Raw genomic sequence first — 22,834 nt, forward strand, 5'->3', positions numbered from 1 at the left:
TACATGATTATATCATGTAAATTCAAAACACTTTATTCAGCACATAGTACTTTGCTTTGGTCTTTGAGATGTTCTTCAAAATTCGAGATGGTTTCTGAGCACAGTTCAGGTCACTTCTTGTTCCAGTGGTTTTCAACACAAACACAGTCTCACACCAGAGATCTTTCTGCTCAACTCTTGTCTTGACAGCAGTGACTATAAACTTCTCATATGGAGGAATCAGCACCTCTTTCTCATTAGAATACTTAGAATATTCTGCCACATTAGCTCCTTCACATGTGTAGATTTCAAAACAAGATTTAGTTCCAAATGTTTTTGTTACCTCAATATCAAGAGAGGAGGATGCAAACGAGCCAAAACGAACCTCTTTGTTCAGAACATCCTTATTAAATTCAACATTTGTACCACGATAAGTTGAATGGCATTGATTTTGTGTTTTATTCAGAATCTGTATCGCTTCTGTTAACAGAAAGTGAAGTGAATACCATTTGTATTTCTTGTCTATGTATTTGTTTTTATCGAGACGAGTATCAGCATTGAAGTTCCTGTATACAGTAGCAGCACTGTACACATAAATGGCGATTAAATTATTTTCTGTCAGATCATCTCTCGGGCCATTAACAAACTCTTTCCCTTTATCCCAAGCCGTTTTAAAATCAGGGGATTTATTGAGTTCTTTCTTTAGTTTTGTCTCCACCAGATCTGCCATTTCCCCTCTACAGCCCATATATTGGTCATCAACAGATTTCTCTGCCATATCCAATGGAAATATCTGTCCTTTAACAGCAGCAGCAGCAGCTCTGTGATCCTGCAGCAACAGGAATCATAATGATCACATCATCAGTATTCATGTCTGTAATATTCATACTAGAACACAAGCTTACCTGTCCCAGAGCAGCTAAAATGAGAAGAAGAGCTTCAATGATCAGCAGCATCTTGATTCAGTCAAATCCCTCAGATGATCTATAGATCTAGTGAAGAACAGATGCTGAAAGACATTAAAAAACACAACAGTGTCTTACAAATGCTAAATCTGTGACTCAAAATATAATGGAAAGGGATATTTACATAGATTTGCACAATTAAACTTTTCCACAACTTCTGACATAATAGTGTTTAATAGTATTTTCTAACAGAGCAAATGTTTTTGCAAAAAAAAAAAAAAAAAAACCTTAAACCTGTAATGTTCACTGGTTGAAGTGTTAAATTGATCCTTTACTTCAACCCAAAACTTACCTGAAAATACTGTTGTGTCTTTTTGTCAGATTCTGCAGTTTCTTTTCGCTGTTTTTCAGGATTTTCAGGAGCAACGACGAGAGAAGTTCGGAAAAGTCAGTCTATCACAGCCAGATGACAATGACTCTTCAGACTAACAGATGAGGAAAGTGCCTTATTTATAGTGCTGCTGATGATGTGTGTGTGTATGTGTGTGTGTTAATAGTACGATTTTGATTATCTAAAATGTCAATATGGTTTAAATTGCGTGATTATCACTTGTGAAGAACTGGTCTGCATGTGGTTTCACACTTGTGTTGAGTTCCTGTCCGTCTAAAATGAATGCCAGAGGTCGTAATCACAAAACATCTTAAGGCTAAATGGGTGTACATTTCATCTAACAATGAACATGAACATAAAATGAACATACAATTTCTCAAGGGTACATTTTAAAGGGGACACAAATTATACAGCCAAAATTGAACCTGTAATGTGTGTACATGTGTGGCGTTTTGGTGCACTGAAAAATTACCTCATGTCAGTTTTTCTTTTCTCTGTCCTTTTATCTGGCCAACAACAGCAATATTTGTTGAAATATGAGTTATAATAGGTTCACCACATGGTAATATAATTATTAAATGATCTTACTACTTCCAAAAAGCATTGAGCAAATCCCAACACAGCGGTAGATCTAATATTATCCTAAAATCAGTTCACACATATTGGTTTTCATACTTTTTTGTCATTGCTAATTAATAATAACTCAGCATAGCTTGTTTTAAAAAGAAAATAATCACTTCATCCAATGTTTAAAGTGAATAAAATTGCCTTAACAGCCTACTCACTGAAGATCCACAAATACTGAACTTTGTACTCTTCCACCAGACGTGTGTGTAGGTGAGGTGTGTGATGGACCAAACCACAGTGAGTCAAGTGGGACTCAAAATGTTTCGAAAATTAAAATGCATTTTTGCCTCACCTGTGTTTCCCCACCTTAGAAAAATTACCTTAATTTACATTTCATCCACCTCACCCACATCTCGCCTCTCCATAGCCTATGTTGATGTTCACCCAAAATGGGTTATTGTGAACAAGTTCTAAAGAGTATTATACATCTTTGGAATCATTTGAAACGTCTCAGTATGAAAAAGGTCCCATCCTCACAGAAGTAAAGCAAAAGGTAACAAATGTTTTAAAGGTGTCATGAACTGGCTTTTTGTCTGAGATCAAATAATGATGTTCATGTCATTTTTACATTCAAAAACATCATAATGAATAAGCACTAGGCTATTTTCTACACTGGTTTTGATGCTCTCTACTGAATGTCGGGTTTTGATGGACGTGCCACACTGAAGACTTAGAAGTAAATGCCCACAGCTAGGATTGGATAAGATTTGCATATTTAATGAGCTTCAACTCCCTTGTCAGTTCATGAGAGGGATTGTTTTGAAAGAGGAAACCAGGTTAATTATCTGACAGGGCTCTCAAAACGTATTTATCAAACAAACACAATTATTTATCTCTCATCCACCCGCGACTGATTTAATTTTTTATTACTTGGCCCGCCCAATCGGTGGATATAAGCGCAAACTGCACACATAAGCGGGTGCCCGCTCTTCAAATATCAAGTCAAGAGACTGAACAATGCAGATCAAGAAATTAATGTTATTTCACTATTTAAGATTCACCGGCCTGCCGACATGATTATGTTTTGGTCTGGAAACAAACATAGCTGATGAAGAAACAGAGCTGATGGTGAACAGAAAACAGAGCTGATGGTGAACAGAAACAGAGCTGATGGTGAACCAAAAAAAGAGCTGATGGTGAACCAAAAACAGAGCTGATGGTGAACAGAAAACAGAGCTGATGGTGAACAGAAACAGAGCTGATGGTGAACCAAAAACAGAGCTGATGGTGAACATAAAACATAGCTGATGGTGAAAAGAAAACAAAGCTGATGGTGAACATAAAACAGAGCTGATGGTGAACAGAAAACAGAGCTGATGGTGAACAGAAAACAGAGCTGATGGTGAACAGAAACAGAGCTGATGGTGAATAGAAAACAAAGCTGATGGTGAACAGAAAACAGAGCTGATGGCGCACAGAAAACTGAGCTGATGGTGAACAGAAACAGAGCTGATGGTGAACAGGAAAAAGAGCTGATGGTGAACAGAAACAGAGCTGGTGGTGAACAGAAAACAGAGCTGATGGTGAACAGAAAACAGAGCTGATGGTGAACAGAAAACAGAGCTGATGGTAAACAGAAACAGAGCTGGTGGTGAACAGAAAGAGAGCTGATGGTGAACAGAAACAGAGCTGATGGTGAACAGAAAACAGAGCTGATGGTGAACAGAAACAGAGCTGATGGTGAAAAGAAACAGAGCTGATGGTGAACAGAAACAGAGCTGATGGTGAACAGAAACAGAGCTGAGGGTGAACAGAAACAGCTGATGGTGAACAGAAACAGCTGATGGTGAACAGAAAACAGAGATGATGGTGAACAGAAACAGAGCTGATGGTGAACAGAAAACAGAGCTGATAGTGAACAGAAAACAGATCTGATGGTGAACAGAAACAGAGCTGATGGTGAACCAAAAACAGAGCTGATGGTGAACATAAAACATAGCTGATGGTGAAAAGAAAACAAAGCTGATGGTGAACATAAAACAGAGCTGATGGTGAACAGAAAACAGAGCTGATGGTGAACAGAAAACAGAGCTGATGGTGAACAGAAACAGAGCTGATGGTGAATAGAAAACAAAGCTGATGGTGAACAGAAAACAGAGCTGATGGCGCACAGAAAACTGAGCTGATGGTGAACAGAAACAGAGCTGATGGTGAACAGAAACAGAGCTGATGGTGAACAGAAAACAGAGCTGATGGTGAACAGGAAAAAGAGCTGATGGTGAACAGAAAACAGAGCTGATGGTGAACAGAAAACAGAGCTGATGGTGAACAGAAAACAGAGCTGATGGTAAACAGAAAAAAGAGATGATGGTGAACAGAAACAGAGCTGATGGTGAACAGAAAACAGAGCTGATGGTGAACAGAAACAGAGCTGATGGTGAACAGAAAACAGTGCTGATGGCGCACAGAAAACTGAGCTGATGGTGAACAAAAAACAGAGCTGATGGTGAACAGAAACAGAGCTGATGGTGAACAGAAAACAGAGCTGATGGTGAACAGGAAAAAGAGCTGATGATGAACAGAAAACAGAGCTGATGTTGAACAGAAACAGAGCTGATGGTGAACAGAAAACAGAGCTGATGGTGAACAGAAAAAAGAGCTGATGGTGAACAGAAACAGAGCTGGTGGTGAACAGAAAACAGAGCTGATGGTGAACAGAAACAGAGCTGATGGTGAACAGAAAACAGAGCTGATGGTGAACAGAAACAGAGCTGATGGTGAAAAGAAACAGAGCTGATGGTGAACAGAAAACAGAGCTGATGGTGAACAGAAACAGAGCTGATGGTGAACAGAAACAGAGCTGAGGGTGAACAGAAACAGCTGATGGTGAACAGAAACAGCTGATGGTGAACAGAAAACAGAGATGATGGTGAACAGAAACAGAGCTGATGGTGAACAGAAAACAGAGCTGATGGTGAACAGAAAACAGATCTGATGGTGAACAGGAAACAGAGCTGATGGTGAACAGAAACAGCGCTGATGGTGAACAGAAAACAGAGCTGATGGTGAATAGAAAACAGAGCTGATGGTGAACAGAAAACAGAGCTGATGGTGAACAGAAACAGCTGATGGTAAACAGAAACAGAGCTGATGGTGAACAGAAAACAGAGCTGATGGTGAACAGAAAACAGAGCTGATGGTGAACAGAAACAGAGCTGATGGTGGACAGAAACAGAGATGATGGTGAACAGAAAACAGAGCTGATGGTGAACAGAAACATAGCTGATGGTGAACAGAAATAGCGCTGATGGTGAACAGAAAACAGAGCTGATGGTAAACAGAAAACAGAGCTGATGGTGAACAGAAAACAGAGCTGATGGTGAACAGAAAACAGAGCTAATGGTGAACAGAAAACAGAGGTGATGGTGAACATAAAACAGAGCTGATGGTGAACAGAAAACAGAGCTGATGGTGAACAGAAAACAGAGGTGATGAAGGAGGCATGCCCGACCGATGCTGTCATGCTTGTTATGGTGATTACCTACCACTCAAACATTGAATTGAAGTATCATATAGATTCTGTAAAACGGTAAGCAATAGACTACTATAATGACGCTGTCTTGTAAATGTGAGCATCACGATTATTTGGCGTTGGAAAAAAATAAAACCCATGAAATTATATTCATATGACATGCTGAAACCTATGCCACTGACTGTACCTGAGATGAAGACATTTCACACGCGACGCCAGAAGAACTCCTGCATGTGAGCTCCTCCTGCAGTGTTTAGGGTAACTGTTAGTGCTGCACCAACTCGCGGGGCTGCTTTTATGAAGTTATTTGGCCCGCCCCGCACCACTGTATATATTTTTACAACCCGCCCCACACCCATGACCATTAAATAGACATACAGGGTCCGCGGGTTATGAGACGACCCACGCATCACTAGTTCAGGGCTATCAGGGTTGTCATGTCAACAAATGCACACGCGATGGCATCCCCTGTTGTAGGATGACAGAGCTTACGACAGTAGTTGAGGACATTATTTTTTCCCAACTGTAGGGGGACCCCGAGAGCAAAAGTTACCCAGTGCTCCTTTAAGAGTTTTGAGATATTAAGCTTATTGTGGTGGATGTATCCTCTGCCAATTGGTTTTTACCTGTCCTCAATAAGGTGTAATTTACAGGTCTACAGGACTTGATTAATGCAAATTACCATTTTGACCGTTCTGTCTTGGTCTGAGAATTTAAAGCTACACTGTGTGATATTTTCCCCCATCTAGCAGTGTAAAGGTATATGACCATCCAGTGAATAATAGTTTCTGTTCCTCTCAATTCTGATTTCATTTTAATTCCTACGGTGGCCGATTTAGTCCAAGATTAACATGGCAATCTTCTCATTCGACACGGTGCCATTGAGTGTTAAAACGCGAAAGGTGAAGCTTGAATTTATAGGTATGTCCCTCTTTAGCTAATGTACTTTCAAGATGGTGGAGCAACATGGTGACCGGCATTCAAACCCCTCACCCGTATGTATTGTCAATGGCATATTATAAACTTACGAGAATACTTCATTACTTGAAAGGAGAAAATATACATTAATGAGCACATATATTTTTGAAAGAACTAAGTGTTTTTAGCTAAGAATAAACTAAAAAAGTTACACAGTGTAGCTTTAAGAGATGTTGCATGGGGGTCAAGACAGGTTCCTTTACTCAAGTCAGGTCAGCCTGTGATGATGGGTGTCTTTCAGACACTTGAACTAAAAAAAACCTATGCACTTGTGAGGAAGGTTGTGAATAAACTCTTTCTGTCTCCTACACGGCTGTCGCGTCACGTGACAAAAAAACGAGACTCGGACCGAAGACTCGAAAAGAACAAATAATTTCTGTTTCTGGTACAGACTGCAGAGCATTGTCTATGGGGCTGAGACTTGATGAACGAATGACTCAAACCCGGACTCAAAAGATGAACTAATCAATTCTGTTCCCTGTCAGAACATATGAGATGTTGCGCATGGACGGTCAACACAAAATGAACGAATCGCTCTCTGAGAAAACCCGTCATTCTTGAGTCATATTAAAGATTTGTTCAAAATGAACGAATCATTCATGAACGACACATCACTAGTGCTTCATCCTTACCTCATCGCGTGGCAAAACACCACCTCTACAGAATATGTAATTCAGTAGCCCCGCCCACCGACTCATGGAGCTGTTCGGATTACTAGCCAGCAGCAATAACAATGTGGAAGAAGATACCAAGATATTGTGGAAGAACACAGTCGCTGCATAAGCTTCCTTTGGATCCTAATATTAGGAATGTGTGATACTTCATTGATTTTTAATGAAGTTCCAGCTCACGTGAGGAAGACCATGTACGTGTGTTTGCTTCATTTTACTGTGGAATCGTTCGTAAACAAGCCTCAAGTGATTAATTTGCAGACAAAATGTTGTGCCTTCTATATTGGATCCGACAGGAATAGTGCAACAAACTTATGTGAGTAAAACCTCTTTTTTATATGTTTTCCCATCGACAGAAATTCTTTCTTGATCTAGATGCGCACGTGTGTGTGTGTGTGTGTGTGTGTATGTGTGTGTGTTTGCGCTTATATCGACCGATCCTGCAGGCCATGTAATACAGAAATAATATTTCAAATGAAACATGGGTGAATGAGAAATAAATTATTACCATTAAAGGTGCACTATGCAGCTTTCCGTCCACTGGAGGGCGCCTATGCAAAACAAATGCGTAGTTTGATGACGCAAAGTGTGAGCACAGCATCTTGGGAGATGTGGTCTTCTCATCACAGCCGGTGGAAAATAGGACTTGGGCAGAAATCACGTTCATGCATGCAGTTATTAACGTTACTGTAGTCTAAAGCAGAGCAGGACCGAGTGTTGTGGACCTGAGCACAGCTGCTGGAGCGATTGTTAAACAAATACCCGCCTCGCGAATACCGGGACTTTTATTATGACGGGACGGGACACATTCGCCGGGCGCCTGCACAGATCCGCTCTTCCGGTTATGATTTTGAGGTAATGTAGCTCTGTTTATCATATTAGATACATTTAAGTGTGTTTAAAACGATGTTATGACTTTACTCCGTGCGTTCACTTGTTCACACTGCTAAGAGTAAAGCGCTTCTGCCAAATAAAAGAAACCGAGGGTAGCGCAGATATGACGCAATTGACAGGCGACTCCCTCAAATGCAACGCTGAAACGTCCCTGTCCTTAGTTAAAAATCGCAATTTTCTCACAATTTACAAATAGTTGGAAACTTCTGGGATATTGTAGGTACACAACTGAACAAAATATATAACACCTGCCTAGTGGTTTTTGGATATTTTACTGCAAAAATACTACATAGTGCACCTTTAAAAATGGTTAAAAAACAAGTCAAGGGGTCAAGAGCCCAACTAAAGCAAACACTGATCTCCATTATGGTGACTTCAAACAAAACAATCATCTTCAATAAAACAGAAATTACAGAAAAAAAATAAATCTAACTGGTATTAAAGAGGAACAAATATAAACATATTACAAGTGTCAGGACTTTTACTCATCAGTGTAACCCAGGATGTTTTCCCCAAAGTTATCAGGGACTATTTAAAACACCTTACTAAAATGTTTCTTGAGTACTTGTCTATTTGGCAGATCGCCGTTTGACATTATTTACTTTCCAAAGAGTTTTGTGTGGGCTCGTAGAGAAAAGATGAGTAATCTGTCAGTTTGTCATTGACACTAGTGTAAGGTTCAGACGAGTGGTAAATTGTGTCATAGTTTTTGATCTGTAATGCTTTATTTTGGCCACTAGAGGTCCCCATAGGCCTCACATGACTAAACATGTGCCTTTTGTAATCTGTGTGATTGTTTTCACCTGTGTCTTAGTCTGTACTGTGTATTTAAGCTGGCCTGTTTCTGTGCATCCTCGCTTGGTTATTGTGGTTCTGAAGTCTGTGACTGATGTAAGTCTTCTCTTGTTCCAAGAAGTCCTCTGTGGTGTTTTTTGATTGTTTCCTCAGTTACTTTTTGCATATATTGGAACCTTTTTCCCTGAGTTACTGTTTTTTGAGATTTCTGACTCTTTCTTGATTTTTTGTCCTTTTTGGACTGGACATTCTTCTGTTTTTGTTATTGCCTGGAAGAAAGGGCTTTTTGGGCCCTTTTCCTTTTTGTTGTTAATAAACTCTTTTTGATTCATCTAAGCAAGCGTCTGACTATTGGGTTCAAACCTCTCCTGTGGCTCAGTGGTGGAAACTAAGACTTTCATGCCAGAGACCCGAGTTCTGACAGAATAACCAAGCCACATTATGAACCCAGAGACGCCTAACCCTCAAGAACTCTTTGCCACAGTTGCTCAGCATGAGTCCACAGTTCAGCGTCATGAGACAGCCCTAGCTCAGCAGGAAACTTTGATGGCTAAACACTCACAGGTGCTGACAGATCTCATGACTTCTATTCGTCAGATCTTTGACCGGCTCCCCTCCACTCCAGCTAATGCTTCTACGGCTGCCGCTGTACCCCTTCCAGAGTCTCAAACGCTCTCTCCTTTGGCTGAACCTCGCCTACCTCCACCACAGCGTTTCTTGGGTGATCCCAGTGCATGTGATGGGTTCCTGACTCAGTGCTCTCTCACATTTGAACTACAGCCATCTTCATTTCCCTCAGATCGGGCCAAGATTGCTTACGTTATCACCCTCCTTTCTGGCAAGGCTCTCTCCTGGGCAACAGCGGTCTGGAAGGCACAGAAGTCCTGCTGTTCAAGTTATTCAGCGTTCGAAGAGGAGTTCAAAAGAGTCTTTGACCATCCCCTCAGTGGTCGACGAGCATCTAAGAGACTTCTCACCCTCCGACAAGGAAATGGCAGCGCTGCTGAATATGCTATCCAGTTTCGAACAGTTGCGGCAGGGAGTGGTTGGAACGAAGAGGCCCTCATAGTGAGTTTTCTGAATGGTCTATCTGATGCGATCAAGGATGACTTGGCGACCAGAGAACCTGCCAGTGATCTTGAGACTCTTATTGATCAAGCAATCCGGCTAGATAATCGCCTGAGGGAACGAAACCTGCATCGCCAGTCTGTTTCCACACTGTCTGCCAGTCCAGCTCCTTTTCAAATGCTATCAGTGCCCCAAGACTCTCCAGAACCCATGCAGTTGGGTAGGGCCCGACTGTCTCCTTCAGAGCGTGACCGTCGTATGAGAGAGCGCTGCTGTCTATATTGTGGACTGCAGGGTCATTTTCGCTCGACTTGTCCCGAACTCTCGGGAAACGGCCAGTCCCGCACAGGCAAGGAAGGACTGTAACGGGAGTAACACGCACTGCTTCACCTTCCAACACTGGGCTGTCCCTTCCCATCACACTCACTTGGGGAGGCAAAAAACACCAACTCCAGGCCTTGATTGATTCAGGCGCTGCCGGGAATTTCATGGATGTTACCCTTGCCAAGAATCTCCAGATCTCCACGGATTCTCTTCCTGCCCCCCTAACGGTAACGGCCTTGGATGGAAGACCATTAGCTCCGGGGAGAGTAACCCACATCACCTCTCCTCTTTGTCTCTTCATTTACCAGCACCAGGAGAGAATGAGCTTCCACCTAATACAATCTCCTGAGTTCCCTATTATCCTTGGTCACCCCTGGCTCCTCCAGCATAACCCATACTTTGACTGGTTCACCGGCGCAATCCTCAGTTGGGGTTCCAACTGTCAGACTACATGCTTGGTCCAGAACTCTCCGGATGCTGTTCTCGAGTCGCAGGAACCCTTAGACCTGTCTCGAGTACCTACTCAGTATCACCACCTCAAGGCAGTGTTCAGCAGGAGGAAAGCCACTTCCTTACCTCCACACCGCCCCTATGACTGCGCCATTGAGCTACTCCCTGAAACCGTTCCCCCCAGAGGTCGTATATTCTCTTTGTCTCCCCCAGAACGTACTGCTATGGATAAGTACATTGACGAAGCTCTTTCGGCAGGAATCATCCGTCCATCCACCTCCCCAGCTGGAGCTGGATTCTTCTTTGTTGGGAAGAAGGATGGCGGACTTCGGCCATGTATTGATTACAGGGGCCTAAATAAGATCACTGTTCGTAACCGTTATCCCTTGCCATTGATGGGTACTGCCTTCGAAATTCTGCAAGACGCTTCCATCTTCACTAAGCTTGACTTGCGCAATGCCTACCATCTTGTGCGCATCAAACAAGGAGATGAGTGGAAGACTGCCTTCAACACACCCACTGGTCACTATGAGTACTTAGTTATGCCTTTCGGTCTAACTAATGCTCCTGCTGTTTTCCAAGCTCTAATTAATGATGTTCTCAGAGACATGCTTAATCAATTTGTTTTTGTTTACTTAGATGATATATTGATCTTCTCGAGTTGCCTCCAGGAGCATGTGAAACACGTCAGTAAGGTTCTCAGACGCCTTCTGGACAACCATCTTTATGTCAAACCTGAGAAATGTGAGTTTCATGTGACCAACGTCCAGTTCCTGGGGTTCATCATCAAGCCTGGCCAGATACAAATGGACCCTCAAAAGGTTCAAGCAGTTGTGGATTGGCCCACCCCCTCATCAGTAAAGGAGGTACAGCGGTTTCTTGGCTTTGCCAATTTTTATCGTAAATTCATCCTGAACTTCAGTACTGTAGTGGCTCCTTTGTCTGCCCTCACTAAGGGAAACACAGCTGGCTTTTGTTGGGGTCCTGAAGCAGAGTTGGCCTTCAACAAACTTAAACACTGTTTCACCTCTGCACCTGTTCTTATTCTACCTAACCCAGATATTCCCTTCATTGTGGAGGTTGATGCCTCAGATGTTGGGGTTGGAGCCGTGCTGTCCCAAAGGGGGGAGGACAACAAGCTGCACCCTTGTGCATTCCTTTCTCACCGCCTTACACCGACTGAGAGAAACTATCATGTGGGTGATCGAGAACTACTGGCAGTTAAGCTAGCGCTTGAAGAGTGGAGGCATTGGCTTGAGGGGGCCAAACACCCATTTCAAGTACTTACAGACCACAAGAACTTAGAATACATTCAGCAAGCTAAGCGACTCAACCCCCGCCAGGCACGTTGGTCCTTATTTTTCAACCGATTCCAGTTCATATTATCCTACCGCCCCGGCTCCAAGAACCTTAAACCTGATGCCCTGTCCCGAGTATATGTAAAGACTCCTCATGAAGATTCCGTTACTCCTATTATTCCAAGTTCCAAGATAATAGCTCCAATCAGGTGGGGGCTGGAGAAGACTGTAAAACAAGCCCAGGCCCGTGATCCTGACCCAGGAGGAGGGCCTACCAACTGTTTGTTTGTCCCGAAAGCTGTCCGCTCCCAGGTCCTCCAGTGGGGACACTCCACATCCCTCACTTGTCACCCTGGCACTTCTCGCACCCTTGAGTTCCTCCAGAGACGGTTTTGGTGGCCAACTATCAAGGAGGATGTCACCACATTTGTAAAGGCCTGTCCCACATGCAACCAAGGTAAAGTCTCTCATCGTGCACCCCAGGGCCTACTACACCCTCTTGCCATACCCCATAGACCATGGTCTCATCTTTCCATGGATTTTGTTACTGGACTTCCACTATCACAGGGCAACACCACCATCATGGTCATAGTGGATAGATTTTCCAAGGCTGCCCGATTTATCCCCTTGCCCAAACTACCCACAGCAAAGGAGACTGCTGAATTGGTTATGAACCATGTCTTTCGCTTCTTTGGCATCCCACAAGACATTGTCTCTGATCGTGGGCCCCAATTTTCCTCCCGGTTCTGGCGGGCATTTTGTCAATCCCTGGGAGCTACGGTGAGTCTTTCTTCTGGGTTTCACCCAGAGTCCAATGGGCAAACTGAGAGGCTTAACCAAGATCTGGAGACCACCCTGAGGTGTATGGTGGCTAACAAACCATCCTCTTGGTCTTCTTTCATCATGTGGGCAGAATACGCACACAACACCCTTCGCTCCACTGCTACAGGCATGTCTCCTTTCGAGTGCCAGTTCGGATATACTCCTCCTATATTTCCTGAGCAAGAGGTGCAGGTTGCTGTTCCCTCCGTACAACAGTTCATCAAGCGCTGCCGTCAGACTTGGAAGAAGGTCAGACACAACCTCCTTAAAGTCTCCCAGCAGTACCAGCACCAGGCTAATCGCAGGCGCAGACCTGCCCCTACTCTGCGCCCTGGTCAAAGAGTCTGGCTCTCCACAAAGAACATTCCCTTGCGGGTGGAGTCCCGTAAACTTTCCCAGAGGTTCATCGGTCCCTTCAAGATTGCCAGGAAAGTTAACCCAGTTACTTATCGGTTATACTTACCTAAGTCTTTAAAGATAAATCCCACTTTTCATGTCTCTCTGTTAAAACCAGTGTTGTCTTCTCCTTTTCTTGTGACAGGTAAACCTCCTCCTCCTCCTCGTATCATTGGTGGCCAGCCAGCCTACACAGTCCACCGAATACTGAATGTCCGTCAAGTTCGTGGGTCTCGGCAGTATCTTGTGGACTGGGAAGGCTATGGCCCTGAGGAGCGCTCCTGGGTCCCTGCCAGGGACATCTTAGACCCAAAACTAATTCAAGAGTTTCATGCTTCCAAGCCCAGTCGTCCTGGAGGGAACGTCAGGAGCCGTTCCTAGAGGAGGGGGTCCTGTCATAGTTTTTGATCTGTAATGCTTTATTTTGGCCACTAGAGGTCCCCATAGGCCTCACATGACTAAACATGTGCCTTTTGTAATCTGTGTGATTGTTTTCACCTGTGTCTTAGTCTGTACTGTGTATTTAAGCTGGCCTGTTTCTGTGCATCCTCGCTTGGTTATTGTGGTTCTGAAGTCTGTGACTGATGTAAGTCTTCTCTTGTTCCAAGAAGTCCTCTGTGGTGTTTTTTGATTGTTTCCTCAGTTACTTTTTGCATATATTGGAACCTTTTTCCCTGAGTTACTGTTTTTTGAGATTTCTGACTCTTTCTTGATTTTTTGTCCTTTTTGGACTGGACATTCTTCTGTTTTTGTTATTGCCTGGAAGAAAGGGCTTTTTGGGTCCTTTTCCTTTTTGTTGTTAATAAACTCTTTTTGATTCATCTAAGCAAGCGTCTGACTATTGGGTTCAAACCTCTCCTGTGGCTCAGTGGTGGAAACTAAGACTTTCATGCCAGAGACCGAGTTCGATTCCTGGTTCTGACAAAATTGGTTAAACTTTACAATACGGGTGCACTAATATGCATTAATTCATGCTTAATTAATGCAGAGATAATGCAGAGTCAATGTATTACTAATGGTAAACTAACTAATTTATTAATGACTACTGCATCAGCAACTAATGAAGATTCTACATTATTAATAGATTAAGTAATCATTAAATTGTTATTAGTTAAATGTGTCATAATGTATTAACTCCATAATAACATATTTTATTAACTAATATGTACAGGTCCTTCTCAAAAAAATAGCATATTGTGATAAAGGTTATTATTTTCAATAATGTAATGATAAAAATTTAACTTTCATATATTTTAGATTCATTGCACACCAACTGAAATATTTCAGGTCTTTTATTGTTTTAATACTGATGATTTTGGCATACAGCTCATGAAAACCCAAAATTTCCAACCCCCTGGTCGGGAATCCTTTTGCAGAAATGACTGCTTCAATGTGGCGTGGCATGGAGGCGATCAGCCTGTGGCACTGCTGAGGTGTTATGAACGGCCAATGATGCTTCGATGCATCCAGAGTGTTGGGTCTTGCATCTCTCAACTTTTCCTTCACAATATCCCACAGATTCTCTATGGGGTTCAGGTCAGGAGAGTTGGCAGGCCAGTTGAGCACAGTAATACCATGGTCAGTAAACCATTTACCAGTGGTATTGGCACTGTGAGCAGGTGTCAGGTCGTGCTGAAAAACGAAATCTTCATTTCCATAAAGCTTTTGAGCAGATGGAAGCATGAAGTGCTCCAAAATTTCCTGATAGATAGCTGATGATAAAACACAGTGGACCAACACCAGCAGCTGACATGGCACCCCAGACCATGACTGACTGTGGGTACTTGACACTGGACTTCAGGCATTTTGGCATTTCCTTCTCCCCAGTCTTCCTCCAGACTCTGGCACCTTGATTTCCGAATGACATGCACAATTTGCTTTCATCCGAAAAAAGTACTTTGGACCACTGAGCAACAGTCCAGTGCTACTTCTCAGTAGCCCAAAAGTGTCTTGACCTGGGGAATGCGGCACATGTAGCCCATTTCCTGAACACGCCTGTGCACGGTGGCTCTGTATGTTTCTACTCCAGACTCAGTCCACTGCTTCCGCAGGTCCCCCAAGGTCTGGAATCGGTCCTTCTCCACAATCTTCCTCAGGGTCCGGTCACCTCTTCTCGTTGTGCAGCGTTTTTTGCCACACTTTTTCCTTCCCACAGACTTCCCACTGAGGTGCCTTGATACAGCACTCTGGGAACAGCCTATTCGTTCAGAAATTTCTTTCTGTGTCTTACCCTCTCGCTTGAGGATGTCAATGATGGCTTTCTGGACAGCAGTCAGGTCGGCAGTCTTACCTCACAATATGCTAATTTTTTGAGAAGGACCTGTAAATGAATGTGTTAATTACCACAGCGGGTCAAAGCCATGCATTTCAACTTCCAGTTGTCTGCTTTAATGAATCATTAGCTAATGATTTATAAAGGTATCATTATTTTATGACTTTACTTGTTGGGGCACATGACTATTTACTAATTGATTGAGTAATATGTAATTGTGTTTATGGGTTTTGAAATAATTTTAAAATAGTTAATAGTCATGTGCCCCAACAAGTAAAGTCATAACATAATGATACCTTTATAAATCATTGTGGTGGATCCATAAACAAGAGTCAGAGCTTTGAACTTGATGCGGGCAGCGAGTGGTAGCCCATGCAGAGAGATGAGGAGATGTGTGACATGAACCATTTGGGGCTCATTAAATACAAGACGTGCCGCAGCGTTCTGGATCATTTGCAGCGGTTTGATTGCACATGATGGAACTCCAGCCAGAAGCGCATTGCAATAGTCAAGTCTAGAAATTACCAGGGCTTGGAAAAAGAAGCTGTGTTGCATGCTCCGTAAGGATCGGTCTGATTTTCCTCATATTGTGTCGCGCAAACCTGCATGACCGAGCTGTCTTTGAGATGTGGTCTTTAAAGGACAGCTGGTCATCAAAGATTACTCCAAGATTTCTGACCGATCTTGAAGGGGTAATCAAAGATGAATCTAGCTGGATGGTGAAGTCGTGTTGTAGGGTCAGATTAGCAGGGAAGACAAGCAGCTCAGTCTTTGCTAAGTTGAGCTGCAGGTGTAGTTGTAAGAATTCAAAATAATCAAAGATATTTGATATTTGAAATTGAACAAAGACATTTGTTTTACTGTTTTCCACCCCTGTCTCTCTTATCAGTGGGGCCATACGGGATTTCTAAAGACTAAGAGATGTTGAGGGCCTGTGGACCAAATGGGTGCCACACCTGTAGTACAGTGGGGGAAGTTTGGTCTGATTGGTCAGTTTGAATGTCTCAGGGTTTCAGTCACATGGTCAAGGGATAGATAAAAGTAGATTGCAACTTTTGCTCTGGCTCTTTTTCTCTGGCGGTCTCATCTAGAGGCCTTCTCTTTGCTCTTTTCTCTTGGTCTTGGTCTCTTTCTATCTTTCTCTATCTTTGTTTCTCTCTCTCTCTCTCTCTCTCTCTCTCTCTCTCTCTCTCTCTCTCTCTCTCTCTCTCGTAACATTCTTTACATTTTGGGTATGATTAATAGTAACTATTTTAAGTGTAACCATAACCCGATTTTGTCATTAAATTATTTCAGTTATAAATTATTTGCTAACTAGTTTTGATTTGGTATTAATTTTGAAGTGCTACCTATTGCAATACAATATAGTCACTTTAAAGCAACGCTCTCCCACATATTTTGCTATTGTAACTGCGCTTATTTCCGTCATTGGTATAAGTTGCAGTGGGTGGTTATAGACAAGAAATGTACAGTTTTCTAGCATCTTGCTGATAATGTTTCTTTAGTCGTTTGGCAACCCTGCAGTCAGAACCACTGTAGGCGATCCACCCTTACAAAGTTTTTTAATTCATGCAGAGATATCCGCCAGACAGCTTGAGATTCGTGCATGTACTGTGGGATCATCTGGTTGAAATGAGAGGTAGAGCTGTGTGTCATCAGCATAGCAATGATATGAGAGGCCATGTCCCTGAATGATGGGTCCCAGTGATGTAGTGTAAATTGAGAAGAAAAGAGGTCCAAGCAATGAGCCCTGAGGAACCCCCGTGGTCAGTTGATGTGTTTTGGATACCTCTCCTCTCCGGGCAACCTTAAAAGACCTACCTGTGAGATAGGCCTCAAACCACTGTTGCCAGGTGTTTTGCCAGGCGATTTGATTTCACCTAGCAACTCAGTCTGGAAACCTGTACATTAATTTCTACTGCTTCTGTTATACTTTTGCAGGAACCAATCACAGACTGGCTTATCCACCGAAAGGCGCTATTGGCGGGTTTAACACGATGACGGATAGAGAAGAGATGGGTTGTTGCCTGTTAATCATGCCTCTTCTAGACTGATTAGTTGAAGTACTATCCAATTGCATACAGTTATTCTAATAATGCCAGTTGATTACGCCTCTTGTTCAGTAGAAAATACAGTGCAGACTCCCCAGACTAATGTTCAATGTTAAATTGAGCTTGATCTGGAGATAGCCAGAAAAGTTGTCAGACAGATGTACATTTTTTTTTTACAAATATAACTGTCAAGATTATTACAGATCAATACATGTATGTGACCTCTAGTCTAGATGGCGTCATTGAGACGGGTGTCGGGTGTTGTTTCGAAGCTTCAGCACATTTGCTTCAACTGTTTCAGTGCTTCATGAAGCTTCGGTCTGCCCATCACTATTAAAAACATTCCCCAAGGGAAACCTATTCCATAACGTGTTTTCCTCCCCCACTGACCATAGTCACCTTGTGACATTTACCACTCGTCTGAACCTTACACGAGTGTCGATGACAAACTGACAGATGACTCATCTTTTCTCCACGAGCCCACACAAAACTCTTGGAAAGGTAAATAATGTCAAACGCCGATCTGCCAAATAGACTACTTTCACATTGCTTCGTTAACCCAAGAAATAAAATAAAATAAATAAATGATTCTCTGACAGCGACGTTTGTGAAGTTCTGTGGTTTCATGCAGGACAATTTCTCCTATTTCAACTTATTTATTTTTATTTATTAAACCTATTTTTTTTTTTAAAGTTCAATGACCTTAATTAAATTGAGAATATTTCCCACACAAATAAAGTTAATATAAGTATATTTGAACAAATACTATTTTTGATGAACAAGCCTAATTGATTGAATTTCTACTGAAATGAAACTTTTTCATTTTTTTCTGCTAGCTTAAGCCAAACACAACAAAGCCACAAGCGTCTGCACAATGAAAACCACAAAACCAACTTCAATCTTTTAAACTCTTCTTAATCTCCAACATGACTAAAATGAAAAAGTAAGTATAGAATTTATATTTTAAAAAATCATTTTCAAATACATTTAAATGAATGAGAATCAAAAGCTTTTTTTTAGCTTGTTACTAAAACATTATTGCTGTATTGCACTGAGAAGGACATTTAGCAGTTCACATGCTATTGCTGGTGACAATAAAACAGCAAACAATAAAATTGTAAGATGTAAGTACAAATGAAGAAATTAATCACAGACACATAAAATCACCTCAAGGCCACTGAACTGGGTCACTTAAAAATAATTGTATTTCATTGTATTGACATTAAACAAATTGTACTCTCTGAAAAATAATTAATGAACTAACAAAGAGGGACATATGCTGGAATTAATGTACATGATTATATAATGTAAATTCAAAGCACTTTATTCAGCACATAGTACTTTGCTTTGGTCTTCGAGATGTTCTTCAATATTCGAGATGGTTTCTTAAATAGAGCACAGTTCAGGTCACTTCTTGTTCCAGTGCTTTTCAACACAAACACAGTCTCACACCAGAGATCTTTCTGCTCAACTCTTGTCTTGACAGCAGTGACTATAAACTTCTCATACGGAGGAATCAGCACCTCTTTCTCATGAGGAAGCTTAGAATATTTTGCCAAATTAGCTCCTTCACATGTGCGAATTTCAAAACAAGATTTAGTTCCAAAACGTTTTGTTACCTTAATATCAAGAGAGGAGGATGCAAACGAGCCAAAACGAACCTCTTTGTTCAGAACAGTCTTATTAAATTCAATATTTGTACCACGATAAGTTGAATGGCATTGATTTTGTGTTTTCTTCAGAATCCTTATAGCTTCTGTTAAAAGAAAGTGAAGTGAATACCATTTGTATTCCTCATCTTTGTACTGTTTTTTATCACTACGAGTTTCAACGTTGAAGTTACTGTATACACTAGCGTCACTGTACACATAAATGGCAATTAAATGAGTCCTATTCAAATCATCTTTCGGGCCCTTGGCAAACTCTTTCCCTTTATCCCAAGCCAGTTTAAAAACAGGGGATTTTTTGAGTTCATTCTTTAAAAGTTTTTTCTCCACCAGCTTTGCCATTTTCCCTCTACAGCCCATATATTGGTCATCCACAGATTTCGGTGCCATATCCAATGGAATTATCTCTCCTTTAACAGCAGCAGCAGCAGCAGCTCTGTGATCCTGCAGCAACAGGAATCATAATGATCACATCATCAGTATTCATGTCTGTAATATTCATACTAGCACACAAGCTTACCTGTCCCAGAGCAGCTAAAATGAGAAGAAGAGCTTCAATGATCAGCAGCATCTTGATTCAGTCAAATCCCTAAGATGATCTATAGATCTAGTGAAGAACAGATGATGAAAGAAATAGAAAAAAACAATAGAGTTTGGCTAAATTGATTACTCCAATGGCAACATGTCCAAAATTAGAATATTGTGGTCTATTTATCTTTCTTTTTTTTCAGAAACTCAATGATAAGAGGAAAAGATCAGAAAAGTCACTCACAGTCAGACGACAATGAGTCTCTGAACCAAGAGGTGAGCACGGTGGCATTTGTATCTATGTGCATCAGCTCATCTGAATTGTTTAAGTTTCCACAATGCAACACCTGTGAACGTCTGGTGTATGTGCAGTTGCACAAAGGTCAGGCTTGTTCATGTCATGTCAGTACCAGCAGAAAACAGGTTTTAATGTGCATGTTTTTCCTCCATATTCCTGCAGGACTCACATTAAGTTAACACTAAATAATTTGTACATTAGTAAATGTATATTTAAAAAACATTAAGATCTTAAGAGCAAGTACAGTTGCAGTTGCAGCAATGAGAGAGACAGACATGCACCTCCTGTTTTGAATTAATTAGAATAATAATAGTTTTGATTATTAATAATAGTGCTGAATAACAACAGAAACATAACTTTGATATTATGCCGTTCAGCTTTAACAATGCACTTCCCATGATGCTTTGGAAAGATTAAGAGCTGTGCGGAACAGAGAACAGAACTAAGAGTGATTCAATGTGTGCTGCAGAAATAATTAAATGCTTGCATAATACTGCTCAAAACAATTAATATTTTAATTAAAGTTGTCTGTCATCATAATTTCATGCTAAGATGAAAAGACACAACATTTCCAGTAGATTTTGCTGGTGTGATAACCAAACTTTTGTGGTTTTGTTTCTCTGTGCACTGTAATAATGACACGTACTCTGGGGTTTTCAGAGTTAAAGTGAAAAAGGGTATGTGAGTCAGTTAAGATCTTAATCTGTTATCTGCAAGAAATGAATATTGACTTTATAACATCATACATGTTAACAAATAATTATAAGTCAGTAGCAATACTTTATAACTGATACAGGACTCAATAGGGAACAAGTGTACAGGTCCTTCTGAAAAAAATAGCATATTGTGATAAAAGTATATTATTTTCCATAATGTAATGATAAAAATTAAAACTTTCATATATTTTAGAAATATTGAAATATTGAAACCAATTGAACACACCAATTGAAATATTTCAGGTCTTTTATTGTTTTAATACTGATGATTTTTGCATACAGCTCATGAAAACCCGCATTGAAGCAGTCATTTCTGCAAAAGGATTCCTGACCAAGTATTGAGTGCATAACTGAACATAATTACTTGAAGGTTGACTTTTTTTTGTATTAAAAACACTTTTCTTTTATTGGTCGGATGAAATATATAGCTCAAAAAATTAGCATATTTCATCCGACCAATAAAAGAAAAGTGTTTTTAATACAAAAAAAAGTCAACCTTCAAGTAATTATGTTCAGTTATGCACTCAATACTTGGTCAGGAATCCTTTTGCAGAAATGACTGCTTCAATGCGGGTTTTCATGAGCTGTATGCCAAAATCATCAGTATTAAAACAATAAAAGACCTGAAATATTTCAGTTGGTGTGCAATGAATCTAAAATATATTAAAGTTTAATTTTTATCATTACATTTTGGAAAATAATGAACTTTTATCACAATAGGCTATTTTTTGAGAAGGACCTGTACACAGTAAAATCCCCAGTGTTAAATCATCACTACTCAGAGCACAATGGTCCCACTATGAGTGTTAAAGTAACTCTGAAACCGTTAAAGTTGATGAGATAATTAAATGATTAATAAAGTGATGTTTGACCATTAATGGTGACACCTGATGATAATGAGCAGAATCACTGAAGGAAAAAAGAAGAACAACACCAGAAAAAAGAGAAACACAAGAACTACAACTGACTTCAGCCACAGACTTAGATAAAATCAACTGAAGATAAAATAAGAAATGAAATCTCTGAAGATCTCAGCAGTGGAGGATTAAACAAATTCACAAACAGCATTACCAGCTTCACTTATTACTGAACAGATAGAAACTATTGACTATCCAGAAACTACGCATTTCTGTTATACGTCTACAGAAGTTCTTATTGAGCATTAACAGAGGTTTAAATGTTGATGATGTATTGAAAATGTGTGGTCACCATTATGGTGATCAGTGTTTCCTTTAGTTGGGCAGTTTGACTCTTGGCTGTTTATGTTAGTTTGTGGTCTTTGTAATAAAGTAATTTAGTAATTTGCAAATAAAGTCAGAAACAAAGATGATCAGGTGATTTTGTTGCATCAGGAGTTAGAACATCCTTATTGAAATTCAAATGTCTTACGATGGAGTAAGTGTGAAGTGTGATGTTGATGTATCCAGCTAATGCAACTCCTCTGAAGTGCATCATCAGAGGTGTTTGTGGTTTCACAAACACAAGCACAAATTCTTCCTGTCTGTCAGTATAGTCTGTCAGTAAACAAATAAAGTCTGAGTAATGAGACAAGAAAAAGTACATAAAAAACTTTTTTTGTAAACTGCTTGCCAGTATTGGTGTATGTTAGCATGCTAAAAATATAAAACAGAATGTTAATGTAAGAGATTAAAGTATGAACCTGGGGCTCGTAGTGTGATGGTAGGTGAACAAACTTAGGGTTAGTTGGATTAGTTTTGCATGGCCAACCCAAACCAATCCAGTCAGGCTTTAATTTTAGGCATGAAGCTAAACCATTATTATGGTGCCTAAAACCCAGGGGTGGCACAAACTAAACTGAAATACACGGGGCTAGCCACTGGCTTCATGATATAGGCCGGGGTGTGATTGCTTGTTCTGAATTAGCATGTTTCTGCTGCAACTTAGTACAATACAATCATGTGACGCAACAAGAATATGTGACTGAAGAAATAGATTTGGGACACATAAAATCACTGTGAAGCAGCTTAATATGATCAAAATTTGGTCCATTAATGAAAATAACATCTAATTATGTTTTCTGACATATTGTTTTAAACAAAAAATAAATTAAAACCTTATTGTAAAGTGTTAGAATTTTTAATTTATTTTTTGTTTAAAACAAACTCGTCAGGTCACTGCTCTATTCACACTGCATGACTATCTGGGGTATCATTCAGTCACTGCGGTGTTCACGATGTAACCCACATTTTCAATAGCATAGAGAAAATATTT

At 40.7% G+C, this 22,834-nt stretch overlaps 1 protein-coding gene across 1 annotated transcript in view; it reads right to left on the reverse strand.

Annotated features, from left to right (window-relative positions):
- Positions 1 to 19,674, reverse strand: part of LOC137050476 (NAD(P)(+)--arginine ADP-ribosyltransferase 2-like) — a 46,564-nt gene extending 26,890 nt beyond the window's left edge. Inside the window, exons 1-2 of the mRNA XM_067428762.1 lie at positions 19,581 to 19,674; positions 18,582 to 19,504 (exon numbers count right to left, since the gene is read on the reverse strand). Of these exons, the coding sequence (XP_067284863.1) occupies positions 18,707 to 19,504; positions 19,581 to 19,631 (849 nt within the window). The 5' untranslated portion in view covers positions 19,632 to 19,674 and the 3' untranslated portion in view covers positions 18,582 to 18,706. Of the gene's footprint in view, positions 19,505 to 19,580 lie in introns of the transcript that reaches the window.
- Positions 19,675 to 22,834: the final 3,160 nt, after the last annotated feature.

This window comes from Pseudorasbora parva, chromosome 2, assembly GCF_024679245.1.
Source record: "Pseudorasbora parva isolate DD20220531a chromosome 2, ASM2467924v1, whole genome shotgun sequence".
NCBI lineage: Eukaryota > Metazoa > Chordata > Actinopteri > Cypriniformes > Gobionidae > Pseudorasbora > Pseudorasbora parva.